The sequence below is a fragment of the Caloenas nicobarica genome, chromosome 33, assembly GCF_036013445.1.
Source record: "Caloenas nicobarica isolate bCalNic1 chromosome 33, bCalNic1.hap1, whole genome shotgun sequence".
Taxonomy (NCBI): Eukaryota; Metazoa; Chordata; class Aves; order Columbiformes; family Columbidae; genus Caloenas; species Caloenas nicobarica.
In genome coordinates, this window is record NC_088277.1 from 1,867,049 (window position 1) to 1,893,667 (window position 26,619).

The following is a 26,619-nucleotide window of genomic DNA, read 5'->3' on the forward strand; positions in this document are numbered from 1 at the left end:
CCCGCCCCGCCCTCCCCACGCCTCCCCTGGGTCCCCCCGTCCGCCAGGGGGCGCGGTGGCGCGGGGCGGGGCCGTGGCGGCGCGGTGGGCGGGGCCGGGCGGCGCAGCGGTCCGATGGCGGTGAGCCGGGCGCTCGCCGTCCGTCTGGCCTACGCGGCGACCGGCGCCCTCATGGGCTTCTCGGTCTTCTTCACCTGGAGCCTGGCGCCCGCCTTCCGCCAGCCCGCCACGGCGGCGGCCGGGGGGCTCTCGGGTACGCGGGGGCGGCGGGAAGCGGTGCGGGGGGAGGTCGGGGAGGCGCCTCCTGAGGTGGCTCCCGCCGGGGGTGCTGAGGAGGGTGTGAGGTGAGTGGGTGGGAGGGGGAGGCCGATTAGCGCCTTCCCGTGGGGGAAACGGGCTGGGGAGAGGGTGACTTCACCTCAGGGGGTCCCTGGGTGAGGAGGGGGACGGGCTGGGGAGGGGGCGACTTCACCTCAGGGGTCCCTGGGTGAGGAGTGGGACGGGCTGGGGAGGGGGTGACTTCACTTCAGGGGTCCCTGGGTGAGGAGGGGGACGGGCTGGAGAGGGGGTGACTTCACCTCAGGGTTCCCTGGGTGAGGAGAAGGACGGGCTGGGGAGGGGGCGACTTCACCTCAGGGGTCCCCGGGGAGGGGGTGACTTCACTTCAGGGGTCCCTGGGTGAGGAGGGGGATGGGCTGAGGGGGGGATGACTTCACCTCAGGGGTCCCTGGGTGAGGAGGGGGACGGTCTGGGGAGGGGGTGACTTCACCTCAGGGGGTCCCGTCCCAACAGACAGGATGAGGGATGAGTGAACTCTGAACGCAACACCCGCCCCGACTCAACAGATGAGATCAGGTGTGAGTTGACTCAGGGTTAATTCTGCGTGGTTATGTGAAGTGAACGACAGACAATCACTCCAGGGGTCCGATTCAGTTATGAGTTTACTAAAAGCACATGGTGGAATATTAATTACAGCAAATAGTGGCTTGGCAAAAGTATTTTATGATATCACAGAACTTATCAATACATAAACAGCAAAAGTCCTTCTACAAGCGATGGATTGGCAACCACTAGTAGCTATGATACAAAACTTAACAAGACTTTAACAGCGGAGCTTAAGATGATGTTACTCTTGTATGTTCAAAAGGGAAAGAGAGAGAGTGGTAGAGAGGGAAGGAAAATTAAGGTATAAGAGAGAGAGAAAGACCCAAAAGAGAAAGACCTGCCAAAGGACATTTTAAGAGTTTTTTTCATAGCTTTTTGCTTCTTATTCATGGTGTTATCTTGCCGTGCTAGTACACCCAATGTCATTCATGGTCACTTGGCAGGAGCAATTGTATGAAAACCCCAGAAACAGACAAACACTTTCCAATTAACAGAATATTTTGCACAGCCTTCCAATATATATCCCGAAAATATGAACATGTCTTTGACTAATGAAAGATGAATCATGTGGGCTGACACAACAGATTTATCTAAAGCCATTGCACAGATGGGTTCCAGATTCACTAGAACTGGTGAAATATAAGTTTAGAGGGGGTGGCTTCACCTCAGGGGGGTTGCTGGGTGAGGAGGGGGGGACCGCTGCATCCCTTGGTTTTTCTTTGAATGGTGGTGGCAAAACTGGATTTTTGGCATGTGTGCGGGGGAGTAAAGCTCTGTGTGGCAGGTAGAACAGATGACAACAGTATATGGGTTTGGGAATCGGGTGGGATGTGTTCCATTTTGGGAGGCTGGCAGGTGACGCTTTCCCGATCAGCCCAGGAACTTTTGAGGTCGTGAGGGAGCGACTTTTAATAAAAACCGTTTGGGAGACTTTAGCTCACAGTGTCCGGCTGTATTTGCGACTTGAAATGCAAACCCATGGTTTGTGGGACACATTAACTGCACCTGTTCTCATCCCTTAGGAAACAGGAAAATAATTTGTGTATTTTGTGAACTCACTGCTAGTGAAGATGGATTTGTTCTGGTCTTCACCTTGGTCCCAAGAAGGTTTTTGCAACGTGTAGCAAACTTGCTGTATGTGGTGGGATCACTTTAGTTCATAGCTGTGTGTAACACAATGTTATGGAGGGAAAACCTCTGTAAATTTGAGGCTTAAATTGTGTATGGCCAGCAGTGTTGGTACTGAAAAGGATTTTATTTTAAACTTACAGTTAAAAGCTTTTCCTGGTAAAAGTTTGGTCTGGCAACTTATATTAACATGTGCTTTGTATTTCCAGGAAAGTGTGAAATAGGGATTTGGGCTACTTGTACAGGCCAGAAGCTGTAAACTGCATCTTAAAATCCCCTAAAATCAGTGAGATTCAGATGCCCCCATCGGTTTTGAGTCTTGGTTAATTATTGGGTTGGAGGAGAACATCGTCCTCTCTTGGTTTGTCAGCAACTCTCGTGTTTCTCTGGCTGAATGTCTGGAGGGAGAGCAGAAAGTGGAGTTAAACTTTGTAAATAATCTAGCTTATTTCCGGTATATGAGCAGCGCCAACACTCCCATGTACGTCGAGGTATTTACTGCACCATCAGGTGCAGAGTTGTGGTTTTTCTCTCTGCTTCCTCTCCCTCCAAAAAGCTTTAATTCCAGCTGGAATTTGAATTAAACAGAGTGCTTCCAACACCTCACTTTACTTGGTGGCAGGAGGAAAGTGGGAGTTTTGTGCCCCAGAAATGCACACGAAAATAACAAATAACTTTCTTATGCCACATGCACGTGCTGTCTTTGCATTCACAGGGGAATTTTGGAAGTCTGTGCTCTAGAAGGAGGCAGGTGAGAAAGCAGAGGGACAAACCACCCAATACTTTCCGAGCTGAAGTTTAGACTGTTGTCTGCAGGGAGAAAGAGGTTTGTGCACTGGTTAATTTAATCTAGTTAAGATAACAAGGAGAAAGGTAAGCAAGAAACCAAAAAAATGGTCATTTGTTAGGTTGGGCTCTATGAACTTGTGTGATTTTGCTCTCAAACGTCTGAAATGGCTATAGGTAGAGTCACAGTAGGATCACAAAGGCTGAGAAACAGATGAAGAAATGTGTGTTTTGGGGTCAGACAAAGCTGATATAGGGGCTTCCCGTCGTGTTAAATTCTTGGCTGCTTTTTCCTGCCCTTCCACTTTGCTTTTTTCACAGCCTGCCTGGGTAGAGCTACGTGTGTGCTTGTTTAGTCATGGAGGAGTAGCCAAAATAAGAAAAAAATCCACATTTTTTCTGTATATTGAAGCTAAAGCTACTTACTTGCCGAAGTAGGATTGTTCTAAGGGGAAAAATCACAGTGTGTAGGAGGTTTGTTTTGTGCTCAGACACTGCGGATACTTCAGTTTCAGGTACGCAGGGTGTTCATTGGATTTGTTTCTGGCATTAAATCATCCGTTTTTTATTGTTGCCTGCTAATTTGTACTTATTTCTACTGGCAGAGGGTGTTTGCACGTGTTTATCTGGTTTTAACTCTGGTTTTCGCATCCCCTGTGTGTTTGTTGTTGCTTTTCTCTTGCATGTGTTGGTGACAGGGGTTGCACCCTGCTGCAGCTTTTGTTGATGGGCCTTTGGTTTGTCCAGGACATGTGTTTTAATGTGTTTATTGATATATTTCCCCTCTTTAAGAAAGTCCTACTGATTCCTGTCTCATTAGAAGTCTCTTTGTAATCAGTTTCTTTATCTATTGCTTATCTTCTAGAGAAGATTTCCTGCTACGTTTTGCATTGAAACCCGCCCTCTGCTGCGACTTGTACGAACTCTCACTTGCTCTGATACATTTAAAGTAAAGCCTTAGGTATTTCTTTACTCCAAGTTCTAGCATTAAAGTTCCATGGAGGGAAAGTTGCCACATACTGATGAGTCTGTAACTAGAGCCCTGAGTTACCTCTAGTTATGAAACCAGAACTGTGTAATTTAAGGTGCTGAGCAAACGACCTTTCCAGTCTTTCCGGTTGGCTTTCCTGATAATAAACTCGCCACACAATGCCGAGTAAAGTCAGCTCACCAATCCCCCGCATCTTAAACGTGCCTCTGGGGATGCATACTTGGGAATTCGGGGATCTTCCTAAATCAGTCACAGACCTTGTGTATCATAGCCTTGTTTCAAGCAGAAACACCCAGTTGAGCGCCCCCGATAACCTGAGGGGCGGCAACTTCTTCATCGACTGATCACAGGCCCCTGAAAATCATTCTGGAGTTAATACCGGCTGTCTTGGTGCTTTGCCGTTTCATTTTGATCCAGTCACAGTGACTTTTATAATTTACTGCTTGTTTGTATGTTTGACCTTCTCCCCTCGCTGCCTCAAATTAATATTTTTTTTTTGAAGTAGGCCATGAATCTCTGAGCAACTCTGATGTTTTCATTCTGCCAGAGGCAGTTTAAAAGAGAAGAAAGCAATTAAATGTTTTCAGGATGTATCCAGCCCTTTCCTGACTGGCTTTTAATGTTCTTGTGTATGTATCTTCTCTTTAAATGTAATAGAAAATAGCGGGGAGAGTTCTGCTCTAAAGAGACTTTATTGGCTGTTTCCAAGCTGCTCAGATATTTCTGGCAAAATACGAAGCTTGTGCTTCGCAAATATAAAGCGGAGCAGATATTAAAGCAGCTGCAGAGGAGATGAAACACAAAATGAGCTTTTCAGACGCTTGAATCTTTAAAAATATGTGATCAGTGAAAGTAGTAGAAGCTCATTTATGCTGAACACAGTATCTGTTGTATATAAAAGCAGGGATGCTCTGAAGACACTGATAATTAATCTACCTTGCAGATACTTGATATATTTATGGCTTATTCCCTCTGCAGGGTTGGACTCGCGTGGCCGAAAAGCGTGGCAGTTATGTAAAGCAGTTTTAAATGTTTGGATTTGCCTATAAACCACTGCGTATTGTTCGATTAAGGGTTGGTTTGTGACCACTTTAGCTCATCCTCTTAAGGAATGGAGAAAAGGGAAGAAAAGCACGTTAAAAAATGCAGAAAAGACCACACATGGCTCATGCTTCATCGGAACTCAGTTAAGTTGCGAGGAGAGAATGAGTCCCCCGCAAGTGCAGCTGATGTGCTGGAAAATATGTTGTTTTCATCTTTAACGTGGCTGGTAGAGGCACAGAGCGCCCGAAATCTCTCAATCTTGTTTCCTGCTTCCGAAAGCGGCTGCGCAGAGCGACTGGGTGCACAACAACAAGCTGCAACGCCAGGTTTTTCTGAGGTTTTTTTTCTTCTCCCGAGCTGCTTTCCTCCAAACCCAAACGTCCTGGAATAGCAAAGCCCTCACTCGCACGTGTTCAGAGGGAAATTTTGCCAAGTGCAAACCAGTTTTCACTAGAATGCTCCGAAGGCTCCTTCTCCTTGGAGAGCTGTTTTCCTAAAATATTTCAGTGTTGATCCCCAGCTATTTTGGCAGAGGAGCTGTTGAAGAAAACCCATTTTTAACCTCTTCCAAAACCAGCTGGTTTGGCTTTAGCTCCCGGAAGAAAACGTTTTACCCTTTCAGGGAATCAACCCCACACGGCAAAGTCTTCAAAACTTAGAAATAGCAAAAAAATTTAATTGGCAAAGCTCAGGTTCCTTTTAGAGTTGGTATTTCTAACACGGAATAGAGCGTGTAAAAGATTGTTTAGCTGGAAAATGACTGAAGGCTTTGTAAGCGCTCTGAAAAAGTTATAACTGATCGTGACAGACTTTATATTTTCCAGGGCTATACAAGTTATTTTTAATCTTAATTTTTATTGTCATTTTGCTTGCCATCATCTTCTTCTGCCGTCAACACACATTTTGAGCTTCAGAGGAGTGTTATTGCAGAATAGCTTCAGCGTGTATGTGTTTGCTTGATTTTTTTTTTAAATTTTTTGGCCTCCGTTGCACAGTTGTTGTCTTTTCCTAGAATCTGTAACACCCGTTTGTGTCGTACACGCTGTCCTGGCGTGTTTGGCAGCTCCCACAGCTGGGCTGTTGTTCCCCATCAACAACGCCACTTGTTTTTTTGGGACCGAAGAATCGCTCCGTGCTGAACAGGGGGCTGAGAAAACCTTTTGTTTGTCACACTTCGGTTTTTTTTATGTTCGGAGAAGAGGAAAGTTTTGTTTCCCCCAAGCTCAAGTTCTGCCAAACTTTCCAAAGAGCTTATCAAAATATTTAGATATTAGTGTCTTTCTGTGCCAGGTTACTGAGGGCGAGACGGCTTTTGAACTCGCCTTTTTAGAGTTTATTTCAACTTGTTCCAAGTATGCTGTAAGGTTTTTTTATGTTTTAAATATGAGTTAGTCTTTACAAAATACCTGTTAACTGGTGTTTAAAAAAACCTTCTGTTTAAAAACCTGCGTCTGTCCCTGTGTTTCAGATGCACTCGTGGTTGTTGTTCGGGCCAGTTTCCTTTTCCTGGAGCTTTGCGTCCTTGGGATAATTAGTTTTTGATTTACAAGTAACTTTCCCTTTGCTCTGCCCTGGAAATCCCTTGATTGTGTCTTACTGAGCGGCTCTTATTTTAGGGTAATTCCAGCCACAATGTGTGGGTTAAATCCGCTGCGACAAACGTTTCTCTGAAACGGATGCGAGATTTTTTGCGTGTTATTTTAAGCAGGTGTTGTAACAGGAGCTGCCAAAGCACCATTGCTGCTCCAGAGCTACGTCTGCAGGTTCAGGTTTTGCTTCCATGTAAAGTGCGATTCTACTGGAGAATACAACAGTGGTTGTGGAGAAGGAGGGGATTTGGGGGAATAATTTGATAATAACCAAACACCCCCCCTAAACCCACCAACAATCCCCCAGTTAATCATTCTAGACTTTAAACAAGACAGAACTTTTATTTCCTATTCCAATCAAACCCGTTTCAGTTGTTCAGCTGAACAAGTTGTTCTCGTATTACCCACGTCGGTTTGTGTTAAACCTTTGGCTCTCAGGGTCTACAAAGTGCGAGATTTCGCATTAAATAAAAATGCTCATGTGGTTTTAGTTTCTCTGTGTGATAATGAAAGTTTTCTCTGGAAATCTACAACTAATTTGTTCTTCTCTCCCCTTAGCTTGTGTACATTGGTGAACAAGAAGTGATTTTTCTTTTCCTGAGGCCAGTTTCACTTGAATTAAATGTGAATCAAATGTTCCATTCTAGCGCTCGTGGGCACTTTTCCTCTGGAGTTCATTAGAAATAGCGTGGTGGTGTTGTTTTATTTTATTTTTCATTTTATTTTTAAATTTTCCTTGCTGAATGCTCTCTCGTTAAGCAAGACAAACGTTAAGAGGAGACAAACGAGGCTGGATCTGGGGGAAACTCCTTTCCCCCAGTTTCATGGTAACGAACTTGACATTGGCCGAGCTGCCTGTGAAAGGACACCCCGCGTTTAACGACCGTGCGAGCAAACTCCGTGGTGAAGTTGTCACGAGGTTGTTTTGGGTTTTTTTTGCTTAGTCACGTATGAGACAGCGAGTGAATTAACTGAACATGAGTTTCCCAAATAGTTTAATTTTGAGCGCTGGGTCAGGGGAAGGAGCAGGGTCAGGCCTGGCAGCGGGGGGACAATCAAGTGACAGCTCATGCACTGCATCCCCTGTCCCCACAGGGACCTTTCACAGCATCGGCAGCACTTTTGGTGGGGAAACACCAGCAACTTGACTCAGCAGTTCCAATAAAACGTGCCAAGTCATCTGAAAGCGCCCAGGAAGCAGTTTTGCTGACTGCAAAACCCAAGTTCCCCGTTTTTTTTGAGGTTGAGCTTCCTAGAGCACGAGCTTAAATGTAATACCGGGCGGAGGAAGTGGTTGTTTAGCGAGCTGAGCGCTGGGCTTTTCTACCAAATCCTGCAGCAGGATTTTTGAACATTATTGCCAACGGAATTATGGTCTTTCTGCATCTGCAGAACTCCAAAATATTCCGTCAGCTTTGTGATCTCTCGCACGTGTGCGATGTGGTGGCCTGTGTGGAATCTGTCGTGGAAAAGCAGTACTCTAGCTGAGTTGACGAGAGTCTCGCAATTAAAATTAAAACAATTAAAATTTCTGGACCCAGAAAATACACTTAGATATTGCTTAAGTACAGCGAGTGCGACCAGATGAAGTAACGGGCTGATTCTGCCGTTGCTGTTCGATTAAAAAGTCCATGAGCTCTGTCTGTCCTGGATATCAGCACTTTACCCCTGGCTTTTTAGGTTTTTAGCTTTTGTTTTCGCTTTTATTTGGTTCTTCTTTTGAAGGTTTGTCCTTTTTCCACCCACCTCTTTTGTGGGCCACTCTGGAGGGTATTTTAACTTTCTTTGGCCCATCCCAAGACACCGAAGAGGCCAAAAGCAGCGTCAGGATTCTCCTGGAACGGATTCCATGTGTCCTTAGCTCAATTTGAGGTGAACCAGCCATTGTCTGTATGGCCGGCGAGGTCAGAAAACCCGTGGGAAATGAGCTGAGAGCTCCTTGGGAGCCCAAAACCCAAATCCGATGGGTTCGTGCAGCGACTCTCGGCTCTGCTCATCTCTAGTTTTGACGCAGTTGTTTTCCTATGTGCTCTGTTAAGCCTCGGGAAGCTTTGCGTATAATAACCGTATCCAGTAACAAATGAGCTCTGGCAAGACTTGACTGCCCTTAGTATTAAAATGTTTATCTTGTAGTGAGCAATGCTGAGTTTTGCTTCCTTTGATGTCGAGAAGAAGCCGCAGAGGGAGGTCTATGTTATTGCAGAATACCATATAAAGCAGCCTAGTATTTTAGCAGTGGCGTAATTTTTTTTAAATTATTACTATAGTTTTTTTTCCCTGCTGCCCTTAAAATAAAATCTAGAAAGGTGGCGGCAGCGAATGAGAAACATGAACCAGTTCGTTGCACCACTGGAGGTTCCAATTTCAGAAGCGCCGCCACGGTCTTTGCCAAAATGAGTCAAATGTTTTAAGCCTGGAAATGGCTCTAACTATAGGTCGAGTGAGCGGCTTAAGGAGATTTAGTCATAGTCTTCAGCTCTGTGACTTAAGCGGAGGAGCAGCTTGCTATAATTGGAGGTGGCGATGGGATTGTAAATGGGGAACGACAGGCGGGTTATAAAAACTTGGGGCTTCAGGAACGCAGACAGACAGTTCGTACATTGAGCGTCTCTTGGAGTTTTTTTCCGAAGTGTGGTGAAAAGGTAGCAGGTTTTAGGACAAGTTTAGGGAAGAACACATCGTTTTTCCCTGTATCAGCTGCTGTTTATTGTTACTTGGATGGTTTCATCCCTTTTTTTGCTCCTTTTTGATGAGGGAGTTGGGATTTGGTTTACGGACTAGTCACCTAAGCTTAGGCAAATGCCTTTTGCTGTTCCTGCTAAAGTAGTAGAAGTAGTAAATCTGACTGTTCTTAAAAAACAATATATATATATATATATAAACTGTACATGCTCAGATATTTGTCTGGTTGTGTAATCCAGACATTTTTGGCCTAAGGCCAAAAGCACAGCGTTAGGTTTAGGCCACCTTAAACCCTTAGTGCTTTGTCATAAGTGGGAATTGTACGTACAAATCATCTGGGAGCTGAACTTCTGCACCTCGTTGTGTGAAACCCTTGAAGCGTTTGGAGGGGTTTTGTATAAATTGACTCTTTATGAGGTTAATTAGAGATATGTTGGAGGTAGTGGACATGATGTGAGTGCTGAACAGGTCCTGGATATCTTGATTTAGGTGTCTAAAATCAGCGGTTACGTAGCCGTGCTCTTCGTCGTCGTCTCTGTGTGTAAAGGGGCCGCCAGGCCGTGGGGAAGAGGTGCAGGAATTCTTGGCTTGCGGCATCTGATGTCCTGAAGGTTGTATGGAGAATTAAATAAAACTGCACTGAGCATGCGTCAAATGGGTCTGCGCAACACAGGAAAACCAACAAGTTATTCCGGGGAATCATTTAATGAGTGAAGTCATTGAATCATTTTGATTGGAAGAGCCCTGTAAGATCATTGAGTCCAACCGTAATGTGACTCCAGCACTAAACCATGTCCCTAAGAACCTCAAGTCCTTTCTGTGCTGGTCTGGGATCAGGATTTGTGTCTTAAAGCCTAAAAATTTGGGTATGGGGTGGTCAGGGAGAGCAGTGCCTGCACAGGGAGAGGTTTACTCTGTATTAGCCCTCTCTGCAGGGGACACGGCCACAAAGCATTAGCGTCCCTTGGTGCTTCGGGTGGGGGTTTTTGATGAGATTTATGTTAATTAGCCGGGTTTGGGTGTTGCGGTGCCCAGTACTGATTGCCCTTGCTGTCTGATCGAGCAGGTGTTCTGGCGCTCTGGGCCCTAATCACGCATGTGATGTATGTGCAGGATTACTGGAGGACCTGGTTAAAAGGGCTGAGGTTCTTTCTCTTCATCGGGATCCTCTTCTCAGCCCTCTCCGTGGTGGGATTCTGCGCATTCCTCGTTCTGGCCATCACCAAACACCAGTGTAAGTACCCAGGAAGAGGCAGCTGGGAGAAACAACTTTCGCCAGCGTTGTTTTCCTCTAGGAACTTGTGGGTTATTTACATGTTCATTAAAGGCTTCATCTTTCACAGCAAGCTTCCATAACAAAGGCCAGCTCCTGTTGCATCCTGAATGAAAGAGATTGATTTAGATTTAGAGTGTTTATTAGCAGGGAGGGAGCACCGAGTATACTAAAACTTTTTATCAACTTAGCAACAAGTTGCAAGCTTGCTTCTGTGTTCTGTTACAGTAACGAGGACAGGTAAATATGATTCACTTGTGAGATGGATGAACTCTTGTTTATGCCAAATTTATTACATAGTACTGCTACATCAATGCATAACTCAAATCTTTTCATTATGCCTGAGAGTTTTGTTCTTTAGTTTAAGTGATACTTTACAAGATCTGAAGATAAGAACCTAAGAGTTAAATTCAGATCAGAAACATATATATTTGGGGCAATAATGGCTATGACTCCCTTGTCAAAGGATTCTTCTATTGTTTAAAATGTTGCCTTATATTAGGTTGTTTGGTTATGTCTATTATGAAGACTTATAGCCAGCTTTAATCCCTCTGCCTTCCCGAGAGTCAAGTGTTTGTGCATGATCCTTTCTTCACTTGTTATAAAAGCATGTTGATGCAGGTCTAACCCTTGTGTAAGATGTCTGCATTGTAAAAGCTGAGCAGAAATACAGTGAATTTTGCTACAGCCTTAAAGTAAAGCAAGTCTTGTAAAAGGACCAAAAAAATTACGAATGTTTGCGAAATAACATGTCAGGGAGAAAAGTAACTTCAACTTTCACGTGCTGCTTATTCAACTATTATCACCTGTGCAGGCATTTATTTTCTGTACTTCTCTAAAGAGAAGTACTGGAATTTACTTGTTTTTTTGACTATCAAGCAGGCGGGTGAGGATATAGAAATCCAAACACGAGTCAGCAGGATGAAAATGCCTTCTGCGCTTAGTGTATAAAGCCACGTTGCTATAAAATATTTCACATTATCTAAGAGGGGCTCATGTAATTCCTCCCAGTATTTGCTTGGCGACAGACCAGAGAGGGAGAGCTTGAGGTTTGGAAAAATGAGATATTTTTCATCCCTTCGTTTCTTGGAGGGAAAAATGTTTTGAGGAAAATTTATTCTTTTTAGGGAAATTGAGGTATTCTAGGAAAAGCCCTAATTTGGGGGGGAAGTAGAACATCCGCAATGGTTATTTATGTCTGGAAAGTTTAGGATTGCTTTGTGTATTCTTCAAAAATGTATCTATCTGGATTTTTTAATAGTGACAAAACAGCTTGTACTTGGAATTGTTTTATGCATTGGGTTGCATAAGTGTATTTCGGAATCATTGACTTCTCTAGAACAAAGAAAAAAACCCCTAAACATTGGAAATAAATATGAAGAGCGCTGACATGCACTCAAACCACAGAACCATCCCCACTTACCTCAAAGCAATCCCTGAACAGAGGGGGTTTTATAGTAGATAAAAAACAAATGGGTTAATCTGCAAAGATTCTCTAAAAAGAGGCCGTTAGGTCATTCACTAACATGGATGTCACAGCACTGTGTGGAAGATCTGCAGTACAGGTTGAAGCACACCAGTATTATTTATTAAATCAGTCGCAACAATCGGTAAAAGCATTTTTAGGAGGAAGATATGTTTTATTTCCTCTGTTTTCCTCCCAAATGTGTAGATTTGTCTCCCCTTGCTGTGGCAGGGGAGAAATTAAGGCCTGCGGGTTGAGGTTGGTTTCTTGAGCCGAACGTTTCTGCCATCCAGGAATTTACACAAACTCTATCCTTTGGGCCCCAAGAAAGGAGGGTTTGGGGTGGCCAAGTGGGTGATCTTCTGCCTCTCCGGACATAACAGTGACTTTGTGAGTGACCAGAACACTCTCCTGTGGCAGAGATGAGGAAATTTTACAATCGGAGTCAAGAGAGCTGAGATTGAGGCACAAGATCTTTACATGCAGGTTGAAAAGCTCCCAGGAACTGCGGGGCCGAGTCGGGTTCTTCCTGGTGGGATAAATGGGATTTTCAAATGTATCTGTATCCTTTTTTCCCCTAGCCCTGACTGATCCCAGAAGCTACTACCTGTCGTGCGTCTGGAGTTTCATGTCCTTGAAATGGGCCTTCCTGCTCAGTTTGTACGCGTACCGGTACCGGAACGAGTTTGCAGACATCAGTATCCTCAGTGACTTCTAGCGCTTGGACTTCAATCCTTGCGGAAGGTGCTGGAGGTTTGAGTTGCCCCCTGAGGTCACGGTGCACACAAGAGGTGTACGAGAGGCGGCAAAGGAACCCACCCAGTGCTGCTTGGTTTGTCTGTCTGCAGTAGGGGGTTTTTCCTAATTGCTTTTACTCAACCGTTTAAAGTTTGGCTCACGGTGTCGATCTCGTCTTTCTGTAGCGTCCCGGGGAGTCCCTGTGAGGTGACAGACGCCGTCTGCTCGCGCACGGCACACACTTTGCGTCGCCACGAAATCCAGGGGAGCCTTTGGGTGTGGGGGAGGTCCCATAGGTTCACGCAGCACCCAAAACATCTTGTCCTAGGGAGCAAAGCAGGTGGGGGCCACGGATGTGCACAGCAAAGAACCCTCTGTGCGAAAGTCGGCTCCTTTTATTGCTCCTTGAAGAGGGAGATGAGCTTTTCTTTGCGGCAGGAGGTCCCTGTGTACCTGCCAGCCAGTGCCCTGCATCATCCAGTATTTTCTTTTGACGCGTTGTACACAAAGTCACCTTTCTCTCCTCTGGATGAGCCCCAAGGGACGGGCCAGCAGCAGAGAAACCCTCGTCACGTCGAGGCTCTGTCAGAAGTGGGCAACGCTGGTTCTGGCTGCTGTCCAGGAGCATTTTTAGAAAGGAACTTAATACCACGTTTAACACTCTAGCGTGTAGTCAGGTGTTTGAGTGAAAGATGTGCCAAGCAAAGTCTCACCTGCCTGAGCCTCTGCAGAAACGTGAATATGATTCATCTAAAAGCAAGAATCTTATGGGAGGCAGTGCTGTGTTTCCTTTTGTTTGCTCAGTTTGAAGGAGTCTCCCAGCCGCAGTTCTGCGCGTCTCCAGGTGCTGCTGGAGCCTCCCCAAATTCCTTTTTGGAGGAATTGTGGTGGAGGGGGGTGACGGGTCCTGCTCAGGGGTTTGTGACCGTGTGAGGTGTGAGCAGAAGGTTCTACGCGCTCTGTTGCCAGCCCAGCTTGCTCTCGTGCCACACAAAACCCGGCCTGTCCTTTCTGTTACCATACCCCAGCATCGTGCTCTGACTTAGCGGTGCCCGAATCCCTCCCTGCGCTCAGAGGCTCCATCCACGCCTGCGCTGCTCCCTGTTTTGCTGTGGAAAATGAGTTCTGCAAGCACACGGCAGTTCATTTGAGCTGGGGAGGGGCTTGGGGAGTGTTTGACACCACCTCTTGGTCGCATCCCCTGGTTTCTTGGGTAGGAAGATCCTCGAGTGACTTAACTAGACCGAGGAACATCTTTAGGTCAGCGTGTAACCCGAGGTTGTAGCTAACTTTTGCCAGGGGACCTGCTGGAGTCACTAAACCCAGACTAAGGCTGCAAACGCAAAATGTGCTTACTTAGGAGATTAGCATTCGCCTTTTAAATACTAAAATCTCCCTTCCTGCTGACGTGGGGCTGCCAGCCTGCCTGGCCGGGGACAAAATAGCTCATCTCTCCTCTCTGTTAAGTTTGCAAGTGGTTTTAGCATCAGTCGTTTCAAGAAGCCGTCTCTGCTCTTAGGTTTCCCCCACACAACACTGCCCACGCGTTTGCGGGGCCGGTACAAGGCCCAGCGCCGATAACAGAGTTGTGATGTCCTCGTGCCGCAGAAATCCCGGCACTGGTCAGGCCGATGAAGCTCTGCTACACCTCACAGCAAAACATTATCCCTCTTTGTCACTAAATTACACTAAATTATGCCACTGGCATCTTGTAGTGGCTCCTTTCTTGGGCACGTGTCCCATCAACTCACCTCGGAGTTTTTTAAAGTTTATTTTTGTGACTGTAAATTTGCCTACAAACAGCTCACAGAATCTAACCCCTGTTTTCTCTCTGATGTGTTTTAGCTCTGGAATTTATGCTAGCATCTCAGCTTTTTAAAAGATGGTGTATGTAAATATCTATTTTTACATTGTTTCTGCTTCATTTGCAAGCTCAGTGTAAGACCTGGTCCTGCAGTGGGGTGGTGGAATTCACAGCGGGGCTCAGTTGTGTGTATCCCAGTGTCTCCTTGTACTAAACAACACTATAACCTGTATGTGACACCACAGTGAGAGCAGAAATACAGTGTCTTTCTCACCAAACCAGCGTCTGGCGTGATTTTTCCTTCTCAAGCGGTTAAATTCTGGCTCTCTCCTTTCCTTGATGACAGTCTGCAGGAGCATCGCTCTTTGTGGGAAGGACGGGTGAGTTGTACAGAATATTTTGCTTTTTGGGGCCCCAGCATTTCACCCTGTCACGCTCTGTCCTTTGCACCTTTACCAGCACCCTCAGCATTGAAATCCACAGGTGGTGATGCCTGATGTGTTGGTTTTTTTCTCTCACAAATCCCTTTGCATTTTGGGACTCTCAGGTTTTATTTTTGCTGTTAGAATGAGACAGTACTGGTCTCTTTTATCCTTCTCACCGTCCCTCTCAGAAGCTGGCCAGAACATGCTGTCACTGTGTGTTAATTAACCTGGTGACAATCCCAGCCATCCGAGGCAGCTCTTTGTTTTATTTTCCTCTGATTTCTCTTGCTGTGTCCGCAGCCTGAAGAGAGACAGCGCAAGCACTCGCTTGTCTAATCTGGGTGGATCAGCCACGTTTCAGCCAGGCTGTGTCCATCTGGAGGAGGAATTGGAACTAAGCCATCGGTTTCCCAAAGGATGGAGAGAAAAGGATGCTGGAGCTTGTGAAGAACGTTTTGTTTTGTGGGATTCCAGGGGTCACTGGCTGTGGTGAGAGCCTGTTTGGTGCTTCTGTGGCGTCTGACCAGGCTCAGACCGGTGGGGATGATGCATTTGCTGTCGCAATCTCCAAGCGTGGGGTCCTGCACCGGGGACATCTGCACAGCCAGTGGTGGAGAAACCTGCCCAGGGAGGAGGTGCTGGGGAGGGACCCGTCCTGAATAGAATCACAGAATCGTTTTGGTAGGAAAAGCCCCTCAAGATCATCAAGTCCAACCGTTCCCCCACCCCTGGCACTGCCCCATGTCCCTGAGAACCTCATGTCCGTCTGTCCAACCCCTCCAGGGACGGTGACTCCAGCACTGCCCTGGGCAGCCTGTTCCAATGCCCCACAGCCCTTTGGGGAAGAAATTGTTCCCCAGATCCAACTTCAACCTCCCCTGGCGCATCTTGAGGCCGTTTCCTCTGGTCCTGGCGCTTGTTCCTGAGGAGAGGGGAGGGACCCGTCCCAGCACTGTCACCCAATGGTGGAGCAACCTCTCCCGGATTCACACAGGTGTAAATCCCGGCACCTGCAGGTGAGATTCCCAAATCCCCTCCAGCTCTTGGTGCACAGGAACTTCAGCCCAGAGAACAGGAGCTGAGGGGAGACCTTCTGATCTCTGAACTGCCTGAAAGGAGCTTGGAGCCAGGGGGGGTCGGGCTCTGCTCCCCAGGAACAAGCAATGGGATGAGGCCGGGAGCACCCATGGGTGCAGGGTGGGCAGTAGCCAGCGGAGGGCAGCAGTGACCCGGCCATGGCTGGTGGGGGGAGCTGGGGCCACCCCCAGGAGCAAGATCTTTGTCCCTGTGACACCCACGTCACGAGGATGTTTGTCCAGCCGAGGGGTCCTTGGGGCTGCAGGGCAGGGATGAGGCTGGACCCCTTTGGGGAGCACCAGCTCCCACCCTGGTGACCCCACTGTCCCTTTTCCTGCAGTCTGGGATCTGTGGAAATCTGTGTTTCACACCTACGCCCCGGCCCAGGGTGGCAGGAGGGTCTGGAGGGACAATGAGCAGCCACCGCGGGACATTTTGAGGCTCCCCTTCCCTCACCGCGGTCTCACAGATGGCTCTGGGAGCTGCTCCTGGCACCACTCCCAGCTCCTTCATGCTGAAATCCCAGCTGGTTTTGTTCTGCTGAGGAGCCACCGAGTCTCTGCCATCGATGGGGAGGTGACAAGGCTGACAGCGTGGTGGCACATGCACCCGGGGACCCCACATGAGCCCTTCCTGGGTTGGCCACCAGGAGATTTCTCCCACCAGCCCTGTCCCCTGTGTCAGATCCAAGGGCTGAACTCAGAGCTGCAGCAGGTCCAGCACAGTGTCACCATGATCCGGGGTGTCCCCTGAGCTGAGGACTGCGTGGAGGCCACACAACGTGGTCCTGCAGGACCTTTCGCTGGCTGTCCTGCCATGGGATGCTCAGGGATGCAGGTGGGATCTAGGGTGAGAGGAAGCGGCCTCAAGTTGCGCCAGGGGAGGTCGGGGTTGGATCTTGGGAACAATTTCTTCCTGGAAAGGGCTGTCGGGCATTGGAACATGACCCAACGTGGCCCAGTCAAGCTGGATGGCTGGCCATCCCCAGGGGAACAGGGACCTTTGGTCACATCTTCGAGCCTTCTGCCCACACAGCTGGTCTCTGCCAGCCCAGCCACAGTCAGGACCATCTGCGGCCACCTCAAGGGTGGCAGAAGATCCCTTTGTCCAGCTGGATAGAACTCCAGGCGCTGCCCCATGTCTTAGGGCTTTTGGCCACCCCTAAGCACAGCCCCAGCGCTTGCTTGGAGGACACGCAGCCAAGATTTATGGACCCAACACACTGAGGATGGCATCACCCCGACCAGCGGGCGCCGAGCATCCTCCTGCACCCAAACCCACCTCTGAAGGGCCACGTCCAGCAGCTCCGGTGAGGCTCATCTGCCAAGTCTGGTGGGGCTGCAGCGCTTGAAGCCTTTGAAACGCCGCTTCCGTCCTCCCCACATCTTGAAAGCAGATTGCCAAAATGCGAAAAATCTGTTGTTTTTGTTAATGTTGCTTTGAATATCTTCAAGAGCTGCTCAGGCAGGAAGGTGGGATCAGGGCCACCGCTAATAACGGACCCTCTGGGAGGGGCCAAGACACTGGCAGTGGATCCCAGGAAGGTGTTGGAGACCAGCACGTGTGCTGGGACTGGGCTGCAGGTAGAGCTGTGCTTCACAGCAGGCTCCTTCCAACACCAAAGCTCCTCTGCACACCCCAACCTAGGTGTCAAACCCAGCAGATGCTGCTCTGAACAATTCCTTTTGCTGCCAGGTGCCAGGTGATGTGAAACCTGCTGCTCCTCCAACGAAGTGGAAACCGGGCAATTGCATGAAAAAGGTCTTGTTGGATGGTAAAGCCTGGCCTAAACTGAGAATGGGGTTGGGATTACCAAGACTTTGGGAGCCTGCAGGTAGAGAACGGATCTCATGGCACAAAGGCGGGCTCAAGTCCGCCTGGGGGGGCTGCTCAGGCTCTTTAGGTCCGCACGGAACCTCTGCTTTCCTTGTATCCCAGCGTCAGAGGGATGAGCAGGTAATTCAGCTTGGGCTGCTGCCCTGCCAGGCTTAGAGCAGCGGCTGGAAACTTTCCCCAGGGGAGGAGAAGCTTTGCCCTCCTTTCCTGGTGAGGCCAAACCGTGAATCCTGGAGTCAGTTTTGGACCCCTCGTGCCAAGAAAGACCTCGAGGTGCTGGAGTGAGTTGAGAGAAGGGAATGGAGCTGGAGAAGGGGCTGGAGAAGGAGGTTGAGGGTGGATCTTGGGAACAATTTCTTCCCCAAAGGGCTGTGGGGCATTGGAACAGGCTGCCCAGGGCAGTGCTGGAGTCACCATCCCTGGAGGGGTTGGACAGACGGACATGAGGTTCTCAGGACATGGAGCAGTGCCAGGGGTGAGTTAGGGTTGGACTCCATGATCTCGAGGGACTTTTCTAACTAAAATGATTCTGTGATTTCACAAGCTTTTCAGGAAGCGGTCCTGGCACCGCTCTGCAGAGCAGCCCTGCCATGCAGACCCACCCGCATGCACCGTTTGCTGCAGTTCTTGCAGCAGAGCCGCCCGCCCTGCAAGGAGGCAACCGCCTCAGCACATATTTGCTCTTTGTTTACTGGCTGTTGCTTGTAAAAAAAGAAAAAAGAGAATCCCGCAAATACCATTTTAATAACCGCAGCCCTTGCACGCAACGTCCCGCTTGGAGCAGGAGGGAGCTGGATGCCATCAAGTGCTGGTGGGGTGAGGTGCAGCAAGCATGGGGTGGGTTTGGACACCAAGGAGGGGTTGGGTAGCGCTGGATGAGGCCGATGCAGCAGCAGCTGGAGGCGGCAGGGATGGGTCAGCATGGAATAGCATCCCTGGAAGGGCTGAACAGACGTGGAGATGAGGTTCTCGGGGGCATGGGGTAGTGCCAGGGCTGGATTAATGGTTGGACTTGATGAGCTTGAGGGGCTTTTCCAACCAAAATGATTCTGTGGGACAGTGCTGGATGTGATGGTAGAAGGTCACAGTGGATGTGGTAAGGTGAGTTGACCTTGGACATGGCAAGTGGTGGTAGTGTGTGGCATGGCCGGTGTAGGTTAAAACAATAAAATAAGGCCAGAAAAGGATCTTCTAGAAGTCTTTGGTCTGGCACCTTCCTCACAGCCAGGACAACTGTATCCAGCCCCATTCCTGAGTGTGGCTCTGGGTCTGGATGGGATGGAGAGGACAGGACAACCATGGCAAGGAGGAGCCCCTGCCTGAGACCTCTTTGCTGGATCAAGCCACCCCAGAGGTGTCCCCTTGCTCCCAGATGCCACATCTCAAGTGGGATGGGTGCTGGACTCACGGACATGACCCCAGGCCAGGTCCTGCTGGGCATCCTCCTCGTCCTGCCAGGCTGATGCTCTTCCCAAGGGAATTCGTGATCCTGCCTTGTGCTCCTCACAAGTCAGCAGGCAGAGGTGGCGCTTGGTAAAAATTAGCAGTGGGATTAAAAGTCCCCAGCTGAGCTGATTGAGTGTTGGGCTAAGCTCAGCAAAGCCAGAGCTGGGAGGCAGCCATGGGCTGAGGCGGGGGGGTGAACATCGCACACAGAACTGGGAATAGTTATTTTTAGGACATCTTTCAGTTTGGAGAACGACCAAGCGAGTAAAACGGTTCAATATGGTTCCAATATTTAACAAGGAGGCTGAAAATTGCCGGGTTGAAGTGGAGGATCTGGGAAGAGCCTTTGAGACAATATTTATGGAGAGCAATGATGTGCAGCCAAAAGGAGCCAAACCGCAGCTTTGCAAAGAGGTTATCGATGTTCTGGCACCTCTGTGGAGGTTCCTCTGAGTTTGGAGCTGCCTCAAGGGCTCTGGTCCTCCCCTGGGCTTGGAGCTGAGCAGCAGCTTCTCATGGAAGGGTCGTTGCTCATCTTCCTCCTAAACCAGGAATGAAAGAGGAAAGAAACGAAGAAAGGGCTAAAAAAGCCACGAATGAGCTAGAACAATCATTGCAGAGTCAAACGCGACAGCAAACAAAGCGGCGAGCGATGAAACGGGTGCCCGTCCCTGCGAGATGTCCCACCAGATCCTGTTTACTCGACGCCTGATGCGGCTGGAAACATCTCGCGGATGCAGCGCCAGGACGTGGCGCTCGGCCCGCGGCTCCTCGACACGGTTCAGTGGTTTAAAGGCCTCGTGGGGGAGAAATTATTCTGGGAATAGTTCTATTAAAAGTCTTGTGGGCTGGTAGCGAGGTCCCGAAGCTGAGGGCTCTAAAGCTAAAAATCGACCCTCAAAAAATTACAACATTCTCCCCTGTCTGCCCGGTGCCTGCGAAGTGGAGTTGGTTTGGTGCGTGCAGAGTATGGGGTGGGCAGCCCAAAGCCCACCAGGCCATTACGTGCTCCTCTGTGTTTCCAAATCGGATAATTTTTTTTGATTTCCCACCCTGGGGAAGATTAGTTTGGTGGGATGGGATCAGCCACATTCTGGCTGGGAGGCCAATTTACCCAGGAAGGGGTAAAAAACGGGATGTCCACGTTGCGAGTGCCAGCGGTGGGAAGACGACTTCATCAAGGGTTTTACTCTTCCAGATGCCGAATTTACATTTGATCTTTTTCCATTTTTTTGTTGCTCTGATCTTTTAACACATCCGGATCTTGCGCTCAGATGCTCGGATCCTCCTCTCCTTTGCGTTCCAATGACTTCGCATCACCTGCAAATCGCTTTTACCTTCCTCCTGGCTTTTAGGCAAATGCGAACGTTAAGAAAGTGTGTCCCCAACCAGGCCCTGAGTGACCCCAAGCCAGTGGCAGTCTGTCCTCCACAACAGCCCCACGTCTCCCCTTTAGCCCATTCCTTCCCCAGTTAAAACCCCTTTTCTCGTTTACCTACAAGTACCTACGGAGCAATTTATCAAGTGTGTTAATAAAGTCCACACAGAGGAGATCTCCTGCACGGCCCGTGTTCAGAAGGCAACTTTTGATCAAAGACAATTATCGAGTTAGCCCAAGGTGAGCTTCTTCTCTGCCATTTTAATCCAATTATCTGCCTATTTTTGGAGATGTGGCAGAGTCACGACTCACCCATCCTGGGGACAGAGGGATGCACGGGTCGACCTCTCCAAGTCATCTCAGCTGCAATTTTATATGACTCCACCTTTTATCACAGCCAAAATCTCTGAATTTGAACTCATGACTGATTTGGAAGTGGATGAAGCGCGATGTGTCCGTGTAGGAACTTGACATAGACACAGTCGGAGGGACTTGGTGGCCAGTCCTGCTCCCTGGCTGGAGCCTTTCTGCTTGTTGATGCTCAAATCAGCTCCGTAGCATCCCTGATTTTTCTGCTACCTTGGGCTCCTCCGCCCTGGACCGTGCATTTGGGTCTGCCTGTGTTTCCCCAACTCTGCCATTATTTCTCCAAACATTTACCCAACACCTTCCCAGCCTTTATCTCCATCCCTTGCGCAGCCACGCAGGCTCATACACCTTCACGAACCCATTTGATGTCGACTGTCTCTCCATCCCGGGCTCAGACCAGCTCAGGTTTGACGCTGGGTCGCCCCGTGCCAGGCGCAGAGTGGGGGGAGAGGGGACAAGGGGACAATCCCGGGGTGTTTGGGGGTACCGGGGCACTGCAGCCCGTCTGTACATGTGTTCCCAGACAAGCAGCTTGATCCCGTCCTCCTCCTGCTGCGCAGCACATCCCCTTTTTTAATAAACCCCTTGAAGTCATCTCCAGATTCTGCAGCTCATGCCCTCGCCTTTCCCTCCTTTAAATCTGACTTGGAAGCTTTTAGCTGATACATTAGCCCAATAAAGCCCAACAATTGGAGAGAAACCCAATCCTACCCCCACCCTACCCCCTCCTTCTCCATCGAGATCAAACGGGTTTTAATCGGAATAGAATTTCCTTTGACCAAATGAGTAAAATCTGTCGCTCGCATCCGCCCAGCCAGCCGCTCCTCAGCCCTGGGCTGTGTATCTGTGCTTGGTGCAGGGGCCAAAATCTCCCCTTTCTGCTCACCCTCATCCCGCTGCCAGTCCCTGCTGGACCGAACATCCTCACTCACGGCTTTGTCACCTCCGAGGGACAGTGGGGTCCTGCTGAGCTGTGCCCGGATCCATCCCCGGTGGTGATACAGAGGACACGAGCAGCAGCCTGAGCTGCTGGAGGATCTGATGTCCTCCCGGTGCGCTCGGGGATGGGGACACGATGCGCCGTGGCCAACTGACATGTCTTGGCAATGTGGCTACTTAGCAAAGTCCCTCTGCAAAGGAAAGCTCCTGCCATGGCGCTCAGGAAATGGGCCTCAAACCCGACTCCAAAGCACCAGCAACTCGTTCCAGGCGCAGAGGGGAGAGTTTCCTTTCATCTCCAGCCAGGAGTTTAACCGGCCCTTTCGTCTCCCCCCCAGACGGGGCTTTGAAGGTTTGCAGGGTCCTCCCACATGTGCTGCTGGGGCTGGGAACGGTGTCAGCTCCGGGAGCGGGAGGGTGGAAAGCGGCATGGGAGAGAAGTGTCCTCCCCATCGGGAGATGCCCAAATGGGGCAACCGGAGGGGCTCCTGCAAACCATCTTCACTCCGGACGATCATGAAGAGCAGGGGGTGTCCAGGGACTGGGGGCGTGCATGGACTGGACCAGTGGGACACGTCGTCCCAGGGATCTCCTGGTGGCTTTGAACTTCTGTGGAGTCTTTTCCTCAGGCAGCTTTAAGGTTTTGGAGCTCTTTGGGATGGAGGCTGAGATGCCACCTCCTGCTTCACCAGGCTTTCGGAGGGTCTTTGGGTTTGATCGATCTGCTCCCTGCCCACGAGTGTGCTGTGGGGACGGCAGAGGTGGTTTATAGGGGTTGCAGAGATGGAGTTTTGTTCTCACCGGCAGCAAAGTGTCACTGATGCGGGGCAGGATCCAAGCTCTGACCACCCTCTGCTCCAGCATCGCTCAATCTCCCTTCTCCAAAGTCCTTCCTTCTCTTTCTGGCCTTCCATGATAACCGACCAGGACACGGGGTGGTGGTGATGGAGGGTGACGCTAATGGGTCTGAGAGGCTAGGGGTGGGAGAGGGCCCATCCTGTCCTCTCCCATCCCACCCAAGTCTGTCCTAAGATGTTGCTCTTAACTCTGCTCTGCCAAGCATGGCCCGGCTGGGACCCGTGGGAAGCCACCATGCTCTGAAGTTCAGCCACTAACTCGCTCCGAGACGCTGGTGGTTTCCAGGAGCGCAGATTTGCACGCAGAGCCATGTGATGAAGACCTGCCATGTTGGCTTTTCCAAGACCCCTTTTTCCTCCATCTCTTGGCCTGGCGTGGCTCCAGTTTGGCCCATGGCTCCAAGGGAGGAGATGCAGAGAACTGAGTCAGCTTTGAGCGCTTACGGAGTTGCTCACATAAAAACAACTCGGCGTTCTTTGGGATGTGCATCATCGGTGTCATACATCTGTCTGTCTGCTCTGTGCTTTTGTGGCCTTGTCCAGCTGGTAGGCTTTGCAGCATTTAGAGGAAAACTGTTCTTAAATGTTTGTGTGTTGAATGTGTGTCTTCCTTTTTTGCCTCCCTGGATGTTACTGGCCTGGCTCTGGTTGCCCGCAGGAAGAAAAAAACACATTTTTTCCCCCGTTTTCACTCCTTCCCAGTTCTTGAACCTGAATCTCTGGTTGATTTACTGTGAGCAGGAGCACAAGGGACCAAGACAGTTTGGTTGCTGCTTAGGAGTAAGGCCAAGTGAAATGTCTCCTCCCATCTGGGGAAGATGCTCTTGGACAGGGACCCCCTGGGGCAAATTCAACCTCTGCCCTTCTAACACCTTCCTGCACAGATTTTTCCAGAGGCTGTTTCGCTCACAGATGAAACAAAACCTGCCATAAATGTTTGTCTTGTTGCTAATGGCAGTTTTGAGCTCCGCTTTCCCACAAATACTTGAGCTGATGCTGGAGGACCGCGTGGCTCTCTGCATGGGACAGATGGAGGTCGGGATGGCTTCAACTTGCTGGATCCTCTGCAGTTCTCTGCGGAGGGAAATAACTGTAGAGGAGCAAGAGAAGTAACTGGGGGAGGAGACCTGTGGGACACAACACGTCCCTCTCAGCATCAAGGCAAAGCCCAGCACCTACACAACAAGCCTCCCAGTGCTTCCTGCTCCATTGAGACCTACATTGCGCCAGGGAGGCTGAGGTTGGATCTGGGGAACAATTTCTTCCCCAAAGGGCTGTGGGGCATTGGAACAGGCTGCCCAGGGCAGTGCTGGAGTCACCATCCCTGGAGGGGTTGGACAGACGGACATGAGGTTCTCAGGACATGGGGCAGTGCCAGGGCTGGGGAACGGTTGGACTCCATGATCTTGAGGGGCTTTTCCAGCCAAAACGATTCTGTAATTCTATGATTCTATCTCCCACATCTCTAGACTTGCTTAAAGCCAGGCCTGTGCTGACCTCCCAGGAGCTCACCAGCTGTGAGACACGGCCTTTCTTTGCTGCCACCCCCCTGACACCCAACAAACAGGGAGTGAGGGGCTCTCGCATCTCCCAGGATCAATGAGAGGTGCCCAGAGAGGTGGTGGCTGAACCATCCCTGGAGACATCCCAGGCCAGGCTGGACGGGGTCTGAGCACCCTGAGCTGGTGCAGATGTCCCTGCTCATGGCGGGGGGGGATAAGGTGACATTTGAGGGTCCCTTCAACCCAAACCCTTCCGTGATTCTGTGATTCTATAAAGCTGGATGCTGGAAGATAGCCTGAAACAGAGGCATGAGCACAGGGTGAGCCGCAGACGAGCAATCCTGAGGGTCAGGAAAAGGCAGAAACGGGCTGTCACAGAGCCCAGGCGTGCAGCCTCCAAAAATAAGAAAGACTGAATTTCCTCTCGTGATCTCCCACACTTTGGAAACTGCTTCTGTGGCCTTCACAGCTGCAAGACGGGGCTTTGCTGCCTTTGTGGGGTGAAGCAGACCCGGAGCAGGGGACTCAGGTGGCATTTACACATTCAGAGAGGATTAAGCCATGAAGCTCCCCAGGAGCAGAAGATGAGCCTTTGGTTTCCCTTCCAGACTGGGCTGGAGGCTGTGGGATCTCCCGGCTGGAAGTGACTCATGGCAGGAGCAGCTCAGCTGATGCACGAGGCAATGGGGAGATGCTGCTGACCCAGCCACAGCCCTCGGGATCCATGCTCCATCTGACAGTGAGTCACTGGCCTCTCAGCCTTGGGTTAATGGTGCTGGCCGGGTTCAGCCGGGTACTGGGAAGCACTAGAGTGAAACGCAGAGCTCTTGGTCAAGCCCTCGCATGCAAGGTGCCCACAGCACGTCTCGTTGCCTTGGCCTCAAGTGCATCGAGCAAATCTGGGGCATCACGGTTCACCACCTAAACCTGCTCTTGAGTCACAAACCTTGGTGCCTCCAGCTGGAGGGAACCAGGAGAAACACAGAAACGTGGAAACATTTTGGTTGGAAAAGACCCTTAAGATCATTGAGTCAAACCCTCAGCCCAACACTGGCACTAACCCATGACCTCAAGTTGCACCAGGGGAGGTTGAGGTTGGATCTGGGGAACAATTTCTTCCCCAAAGGGCTGTGGGGCGTTGGAACAGGCTGCCCAGGGCAGTGCTGGAGTCACCATCCCTGGAGGGGTTGGACAGACGGACATGAGGTTCTCGGGACATGGGGCAGTGCCAGGGGTGGGGGAATGGTTGGACTCAATGATCTTGAGGGGCTTTTCCAACCTAAATGATTCTGTGATTCTATGATTCTAAATAGGAAGAGCAACGGCTTGTGATGACCTTTTATTACCAGCAGGAAAGCAGATCCTGGGAGGGCTGAGCCACTCCAGCGCTGCCTGGAACTGATGCAAACTCCAGGGCAGAGCAAGGTCACGGTCACAGGCAGCGCTGGGTTTCCCAAGCAGGGCTGTGGAGGGCTCGGCTGGGCTGTGGTGCCCAGGGGGGACCCCGTGGTGCTGGGCTCCCCCTCAGCACCAGGGCTGGGCTGGAAGTTGCCTTGGTGGGAACGATTCGGCTGGTGGGGAGAGTGGGGAGGCTCTTGGCAGCAGGACCCAGAACACGGCGTTTTGCTCCTTTGATGGCCAGATGGAAACAGATGGGGAAGAAAGGGGAAAAAAACCCCCAACCAACCAAACAAAAAAACTTTCACGTGTAAAAATTAACTGGAACAGGATGGTCGTCAGCGTGGGGTGCTGGTTGGCATCTGCAGGCGGCACGTGGGGCAGCCCTCCATCACCCGGCCCCAGTGCCGCAGCTCATCCCATCGCCCCGTCCCACGGCTCCGCTCCTGCGATGGGACAAAGCCACGCAGAAAACACCACGACTCGCTCCCAGTCTCACCAGTCACACCACTGGCCAGCCCCCACTCACCATCCCCAGTCCCTTCTGCCCCCCTGCTCGGGGAGGGCGGAGGGTTGCGTTTTGGTGAGGAACATCTTTTAGTTCTTAAAAAGTTCAGCGAGTTCCAGGAACATTATGTCACTTTGACAAGGAAATGAATGGCGAGGCCATCAATCAGAGCTGCCGGCGCGGGGATCAAAGGACCCCGCAGCGCTTGAGCCGCCTTTTACAGCCAGAGCCCTGCACGATCCCCCTCGCCCGTATTCCCCGCGGTTGCTGCAGCAACAGCACGCTACAGCGGATGCTTCACATTTTTATTCGCACCACACATGTTTCCACTCTAACGCCACAATAACGAGAAAAATCTGTGAAACCAAAGCTGCTTCCCCAGCCTCCAGGGGCAGCGGCTATTCCTGGCTCCCTTTAATGTTCTCAATTTATTAGCGTTATCCTCATTTTTTTTTTTTCGCGCAGGATAAAACAGAGATTATTTTCGTCCTCTTTAACA

General features: G+C 50.0%; 1 protein-coding gene and 1 long non-coding RNA gene across 2 annotated transcripts; both read left to right on the forward strand.

Moving 5' to 3' along the window:
* Positions 1–84: 84 nt before the first annotated feature.
* SLC48A1 (solute carrier family 48 member 1) lies at positions 85–14,663 on the forward strand. Its single transcript, XM_065654442.1, has 3 exons — positions 85–253; positions 10,172–10,339; positions 12,425–14,663. The coding sequence occupies exons 1-3, from the start codon at positions 115–117 to the stop codon at positions 12,559–12,561; spliced, it is 444 nt and encodes a 147-aa protein (XP_065510514.1). The 5' UTR covers positions 85–114; the 3' UTR covers positions 12,562–14,663.
* On the forward strand, positions 3,156–7,285 carry LOC136000554 (uncharacterized). Its single transcript, XR_010607737.1, has 3 exons — positions 3,156–3,314; positions 3,665–3,760; positions 4,769–7,285. It is a non-coding gene; the product is annotated as an uncharacterized LOC136000554 (long non-coding RNA).
* Positions 14,664–26,619: the final 11,956 nt, after the last annotated feature.